The sequence below is a fragment of the Gymnodraco acuticeps genome, unplaced genomic scaffold (genome assembly GCF_902827175.1).
Source record: "Gymnodraco acuticeps unplaced genomic scaffold, fGymAcu1.1, whole genome shotgun sequence".
In the NCBI taxonomy this organism is placed as follows: domain Eukaryota; kingdom Metazoa; phylum Chordata; class Actinopteri; order Perciformes; family Bathydraconidae; genus Gymnodraco; species Gymnodraco acuticeps.
The window spans coordinates 1,273,749-1,281,310 of NW_022990502.1; the positions used below are offsets into that span (position 1 = coordinate 1,273,749).

The window sequence follows — 7,562 nt, forward strand, 5'->3', positions numbered from 1 at the left end:
ACACTAATTAATGAAACCAGTTCAAGACGCATTATTCTTATCATTCTTTATGAGCGCAGTAACGGTAAGGTATCTAATTACTTATGTATTTAGTATTCCATAACTTAGTAACAGAGATGGTCAAACTAAAGTGGTAGAGACAGAATTCCTACAATGAAGCGGGACATTGAACTGTTCACCCGTGAGAGGGCGATCAACAAAAGAGAGCGAGCGGCCCCGTTGAGGGAGTTTACAGATGAAAAGACTCAGCCATGTTTATGCAGCACTGCACGTGGAGATGTGGTCTCGCAAATCGCGCAGATTACATAGGCCTAACCTGCGGCGGAAACCCCTCTAGTCTGTCAGTGAGTGTGATTATTTTATAAAAGTAACGAAGTAACGCGTGTCGGGGCAATTTTAGTAACTGTAGTGTGATTACGTTACACTACTCCGTTACCGACAAAAGTAATGTTATTACAGTAACGCGTTACTTGTAACGCGTTACACCCAACTCTGCTCAGAGCTCACAGCTCCTCATATCTGTTCAGAAACTAGACAAAAGTTAAACAAGTACAAACCACAGACTGCCTGTGTCATGGCGAATACAGTCGCTGGTTTATTAATGTCTGTATAGGCCGTTGTTGTGAGTGTGGACGGTCGGAGCATATACTGCGTTAGCTTAGCCAAGCTCCATTTAGAAAGCACGCATTTTAAAAGGGTTTTTCGCCTGCCGTCTGTCTGCAGACTTGTCAAAGCATTAATTCATGGTTTGTACTAACCGGTATCAGTATGTTGTTACTTCGGCATCATTTTGAAACGTGTATTACAATTAAATCACAGTCAAATATGTTCATCTTGTTGTAGTTGTAGCCCCCTTGCCAGCGATTCTCTCTCTAGTTTAGCATACTCAGCCCGACTCAGCCTGGTTGTTCCTGGCCCTAGAACCACGATTTAGTCGGGCCAGAAAAAAGGTGAAAAAGTAGCCCCGGGCCAAAACTAGGCCAAGTGGAAACGCAACCAAAACGGGCCCCGCACGGCTCGGCAAGCTTAAAGCGAGCTACCCGCTGCAGTGGAAACGCGCCATTAGTTACTTAACACCACTGTTTGTCATCTCATCTGTGATGGAAGGGCTCCTTACAACTATAAGGCCCTTCATATTTATTATAAATGATGTTGTACAGTATACCTGGGCCTGGGTGTTTCTTGTAACATTCCATCATGTCTGCTAATTTATTCATGTCATGTTAAGTTAGTTAATTAGGTTCATGTTATTTGTTTCATGTTTAGTTCAAAGCCCAGTTTAGATTTATGTTTAAACAAGTCTCTTTGTTCCCCTGTCTAGTCCTGTCATTGCATGCACTTCCTGTTTTATTTTGGTACTTTTCTCTCTCGTTTCAGAGCTCTCCTGCCCTCGTGTGTCTTCCTCCCTGTGTGATTGTCAGCCCCTCCATTGATTGTTGCCACCTGTGTCCCATTACCTCTTGTTTATATAGTCCTCGTCTCCCTTTGTCCTGTGCCAGTTTGTCTTGTGCCTTGAAGAGAGCCAGCTTTTCACGCCAAGAGACTTTTGTAGTTAGTACTCATAGTCAAGTTTATTTAGTTCCCATGTTTGCAGTTTGCTTTTCTACGTTTTGCCTCTCATGAGTGATTTTTTGTTTGTACTTTATCAATGTCTTGAGTGAAGACCTTTTGAACAGCAAACTTTCTTTTGAGTCCAAGTGTCTGTGCAACGTTCCTAACATTTCAGTATCATAGCACACATTTATAAAACAAACAAAATCTGTGCCATAAATAAAATGTCATATCTCAGCTCAGATTGCATTCTAATGTGGATCACTCCAGCTCTGTTTCGCTCGAAATTGTAAGGAAGATGGGAGGGACACCTTTTCCAAGTTAATGAGTCAAAGACTAGTAACAACCCGCAGAACAGGTTTATGTGCTGTTTACACAGGAACGAAAACGGTTGTATCCGCTACTTTTCTCTTTCGTATAGCCCGTTCGTTCACACGAGGCCGTAACGGAAACATGGAAACGGACCCCTAGAACGATAACGGGTCCCAAAGTGGATAGATCTGCGGACGGAACGCTCTGGGGGGCCAAACGGCTCAGTGTGTACGCCCTATACGATCATTTTCCTGATAACGATGAAGCCATAGCCCCGCCTCTCCCCACCTCTGCTGCTCACTGCTGTCGCATGGTCAGTAGCTACTGTCAGTAGCTACTGCTACTGACCATGCTACAGATGTTAGTGCAACATCTACAGCTCCTCTATACCACAACCATCAGCAACAAGTGGACATGGAGAATTACATGAACTACATGTTGCTAAATCCACCGCGGAGAATAAACTGAAGGGCTACCAGGCAACCATGCTTGAGGGGTCTTCTTCGCTGCTTTTGGTGTATTTTGTGGCGGAAGTACAGCGCTACTTACAGGCCCGGCATATGTACTACAGCGTCTCCAGCGCTTTCGAGCGGTCTCGTGTGAACGGAAGACTTTTTTGATATCGTATTCGGTTTGTATGCGTTTCCGTGTAAATGGGTTCTTGTACTTTAATGATGATCATGAGCAAACTGTTAAATGTTAGTAAAGCTGGTTGTTCCCCACCCTGGCCTTTTACCATCAACAATCCCAGTGAGATTAAGTAAACTCCTGGTGTCATTACCTTAAGAATATTGGCAGGCATCAGCATGTGAGTGAAATTTCACATACATGTGTGATAAGGTTGGAAGGATTCTCCAAACCAAATTATATTTGGTGTGTTTGCAAACTGCTGCTGAATGCAATACCTGCAGGAAGTGGCGTTCCACTGTGAGCCGGGTCTGTTTGATGTTCACACCAGGTGGAAGAGTTTGAATGTCCCAGTGGAAGCAAAGCACCTCAAAAGGGTTATTAATCCCTCTGGGGATAATTCAATAAAAGAAGAATTTAAGCCTGAGTGGAATATCACTGAATGAAAGTCCCTGTAAATAAATGGCCATCACCTTATTTTCTCCACCAATTAGTGACAGTGGCTGTTACTAAATATGTTTTAATATTTTGCTTGTTAGAAAAAACAAATTTGATCACAACTGAGTATGTCTAGGAATACCTTTCTAAAAGACGAAAAAGAAGAATGCCCTTGTGAAAATAAAATGTAACTTATCGCATTCTCTAGTGAAACAACATCAACATGCAGCAGTAAATCTGCCCCATGTTTCAATGTTGTCTGGGTTAGGCCTGATTTGTAATCCAAATAGATCATTGTGTCAAAGTTAATCTTATTGTGATGAATTTCCTGCTTAAACAGGAAGTAGGAATCTCCTAAATGCAGGGAGGGATAATTAAAAAGTCGACTCTCTAAAGGAGCAAAGCAAATACATTTTTTATGATTTTTACTTGACTATTTAACCCGTGTTATTTTTGTTGGTTGGAATTATTATTAAATAATAAGTATGTATATAAGGCACATATTTTGTGCCTTTTATACTACAAAGCATAATTAATTAAATCATACTAACATGCCAAACATTTTAATATTGGCACTTATGGAAATTGTATATTGTTGACTCTTTTTTTCCAAATACAGCTCTTTGCTCGAGTTAATTCTGGGGATAAAATGAAAGGAAGCCTCTTATACAAAAACATATTTTTCCTCAGGACCAGCCAAATGAAAAATAAAAGCTTTACATAAATTATTGATAAAAGTATGCGCCTCAATACGTCATTATCTTGTACACAGGATAAAGGGTATGGAATGGCAGTCATTGATATCATTAAGTGTGTATTTCAAGTATTGTCTGTTTTCTGGGCAGGACAACAATAATAGGACAGTGGTCAGGGATGGAGGGAAGTGGGAAGAAGCACTGTGAGTATGCTAGAAGCGGTAGCCATGTCTGGAATCTGGATAGCACACTGGACGGTGACACAAGCCAGGAGCTGTAGACGCACGTATCTTGTCGCCATTTTCCTACGCCAAAATACAAAAGACCTGCCTGGGGGGGATACACAGTTATCTCTCAATGTCCTGCCAATGAACAGAACACATTGTCTTATATGACTCGCATTAAAGGCGTTAATGTGATGCTATGAGAGCCAATCCTTGAACATTTAAAAAGAAGCATGTTTTGGGAAACACGTAGGCCTATCTGTGCGCGAGGGGAAGACACATTAAATGACAGTTCTCCTTCTTACGGCAGATGGTAGCTCTCCATGTTTGTTGACTGACGTGTCACGCACCCAAGCAGGTAGGAGCATACATTTGAAATCTTGTTGCTGACCATTGTCTTGTCCAATCACCGGGCAGCGGAGGCGGGGTATATCACCGTCAATCATGCAGGAACTATAACGGTTTGAATAGGGAGGGAGGGAGGGGGAGAATCCAATCCGGTTTGAGCTAGTTCTTCTTCCAATGGAACATTAACGTCTCGCTGCGCTGTATTAGACTGTACTGGTACAGCTTTATCCACAATATAGCCTGCAACTGTATTTTCAGCTGTATTGACTTACATTTAGCCGTTTTTCTTTCTTAAAATCACCACACGCAAACCAACCATGCCTAAAAGGAGCAGAGTGAGTAGACCGACATCTTTCATGCATTCAGTAATACTGCATTTATTACCCCCGGCTGCAGTTTGTCAAATGGGCTCGATAGCTTGCAGACACAGTTGTTAAAATGTAGCTACAAATGTCCGTGTTGTTTTCCGGGTGAGCGTAAACAATGTTGCAGCTTGCAGCTGGACTTGTTCTGTTTTGATGTTACAAGCCGGGTTGTGTCTATTATCGCTCGTGCAGTGATTATCTTTGTGCAAGAGCTTTTCCGTGAGTCGGGGTTTCCCGCACAATGGTCTCTGCACAGTTGCAACATTTTATAAATACATTGAGCTTGTTGCAGTGTAGGTTTCTCTGTCGATAGACGGCTTTCTGTAGAGAAAGTTGGCGGCATATTGATTGTTTCCTATGGGGGTCGTCACGCTGGATATACTCAAGTTTCCATGAAAGCGGATTGAATGTTCTTCGCTGGGCTTTAATGGTAGCTTACTGTGTTTGTGTGGGCACTAATACTTGTTTACGGAACATAACACAACTTTAATATAATTTGACCAGTATAGAATGTTTTCCTTCAATAAAAATAGCGTAATGTTGCATATTGAAAGACGTTCGTCGTGTTTTCACGGTGTATGGTCGGTTATGCAATGGCGAGCCTCCGTCAGCACAGCGCTGCTCCTGTTGCTGGGCTTCCAGTAGATTCTGCACAGCGACTCTGTTCAAATCCATGGCGGGAACGCTCTCTAACACGGTATTCTGGAAATCCCATTTATTACCTATGAATGGATGAGGAGGCGGAGTCACCCATCCCCCATTGGACTTTTACAGTAGACGGGAGCTGGGGGAGCTCGCGCACATGACGCTGTGTTGTTGTTACAATGCTATACGCTGTATTTATTTATTATTGTGCAGACAGATGCATGTTGCTTAGTAATCATGCTGTTAATGTGCGGCTTAGGAAGTGATGTTGTGTCCTGGATTTTAGGGCATATCGCAGCCAATCACAGTGCTCGGTTATAACTCCATTTCATAATTTACGAGGCTTGATGAGCATTCATAGGCCAATCTTTTGTCTGGAAACGCCCACCCCGTGTTACATAACTAATACTTAAAGCCCACTCCCCGGCAACACTTGTACTCACCATAGCCACATTCAGATGCAAACTTTAACCACATTTTCTTTATTTTTTCTTACAGACAGGAGGAGACTCAGCGGTAAGAACATTTGATATCATACTGTATTTGTGTTTTAGTCGTTGTCTGTGCTCCCACCAGGGGTCAGTAACAACCCATCAGTGGTGGGTATAAGCTGACATGTTTATTCTGTTCACTGTTTCTGCAGCCCAAGAGGAGATCTCTCAGGTTGAAAGATGTAAGTACTGACTCTCACACTCAGTATGCATGCTGTTAAAATCTGTTCTCAGAACTGACCATCATTTGTTTGGGTCCCAGCAGACACCTGAACCGGCAAAGGCAGAGGCTAAACCTAAGCCAAAGGTGAGAACTTTTTTCATTACTTCTTATTAGACTCTCAATTGTTGACTGTTAGACTAATGATGTTAATATTTCTGTTTGCAGAAGGCACCTGCTAAAACTAAGAAAGCCAAGGAGGTGGAGAAGGCCAAGCCTGAGGAGAAAGCACCAGAGGCCCCCGCTGAGAACGGAGAAGCCAAAGCTGAGGAGGATGTAATGTTTATGTGAATATATAAACATGCAAAATAAAGCCCATATTCTTGGTGATTAAACTTTGACCCTCAACTTTGTCTTGCAGGCACCGGCTACAGACGCAGCTGAACAAAAAGATGAGGCAGCAGAATAGCATCTCTCCAAACACATCTTTTACCAGTGCTCCCTGTACCTCTTTTCTTGTACAATTCAGGGGATATTTTTATCAACTATTTTCTAAATACAGGTTTTTTAGTAGTTTGATTGTAGAGAACACTTTTTTTTAATGAAAGAAAAAAGTCAATTTGGAGACGGGAATTTCGTCACATCCCACAATTTTGCATCGCCATACAAATTGCGGTCATTGTTGTTACTGTCAGTGGATCTCATTTCAGTTTTAAATGTGAAGGAGGGGAGGGTGCAGGTCGGGTGTCAAGTTCGTCAAAACGCGAGCACGACGTTAAGGAGCTGGGGCAACAACGGGAAGAGATTACATTCCATATGCTTTATAAGGGACTGTATGTAATCTGTGCTGGGGGGTGGACAAAGTCACAGGGAAACTCATTGTTTTATAGTTTCTAATGAAGAACAGTGTTTTAGAATGTTTGTAAGCTTTGTTCCTATATGTTAACTCTTGTACTCATGCCGTTTTCTTAATAAATTTGATCAATAAAGCTAAAATCCCTAGTACTGGAGCTCTCCTTATCAGACGTGCATCGCGTGTGTTGGTTGTGTCTGTTCTGTGATAGCATCGCAATAAATTTGTATAGCTGCTGTGAAAAGGGTTTTCAATCTTTCTATACGCAGTGTGTAACGATACATTGTGAGGATGGTAAAAATGGAATTTGTTTTCATAGCCACGTTTATGCGGTGTGTAACCATACAGAGCAAACTGGAGACTGGCTTCCTTAAGGCCGACAGAAAAACTGTACATTTATTTGAGATGTCAAATGCATACCAGCAGTAGCAATATTCATGTGGGTTTTAGATAGTGTGCTGTTTCTTTTGATGTGTTTATAGATGTACCTGTGTATTGATTGTTATCAACAAACCAATAAAACTTGGTTGGTAGTTGTTACGCTGTTTCCTTCTGAAAAGTTGCTTATTCATTAACGTTGCTGATAAAACACTGAAGGTTTCTCATTGTTCAGAAAGCATTGAAATGGAAGTAAAACATTATGCCTATAAGGCTTTGTTCAAAAACACTAGAATGCATGTCATTCACCGTAGGATTCAGCACAAATAATGAGATATAAGTGGAAAGTCACTAAATAATCACAGTTTTAGTATGTACGTTTGGGAAAGGGACCTTACTGGAGGTCATATAACATCTCATTTATTGCCAGATAAAGAGTCATCTTCATTAAAAAACGTTCAATTGGATAGGACAC

General features: G+C 41.7%; 1 protein-coding gene across 2 annotated transcripts; it reads left to right on the forward strand.

The window, feature by feature from the left end:
• Positions 1-4,329: 4,329 nt before the first annotated feature.
• Positions 4,330-7,249, forward strand: LOC117553049 (non-histone chromosomal protein HMG-14-like). Of its 2 annotated transcripts, none has more exons than XM_034226813.1 (6): positions 4,330-4,530; positions 5,704-5,721; positions 5,849-5,878; positions 5,959-6,003; positions 6,085-6,192; positions 6,278-7,249. In XM_034226813.1, exons 1-6 carry the CDS (start codon positions 4,513-4,515, stop codon positions 6,323-6,325), a joined length of 267 nt encoding a protein of 88 aa, XP_034082704.1. In that variant the 5' UTR covers positions 4,330-4,512; the 3' UTR covers positions 6,326-7,249. The 2 variants fall into 2 exon arrangements, with proteins under 2 accessions (XP_034082704.1, XP_034082705.1); XM_034226814.1 differs by having other exon boundaries at positions 4,336-4,530; positions 5,962-6,003.
• Positions 7,250-7,562: the final 313 nt, after the last annotated feature.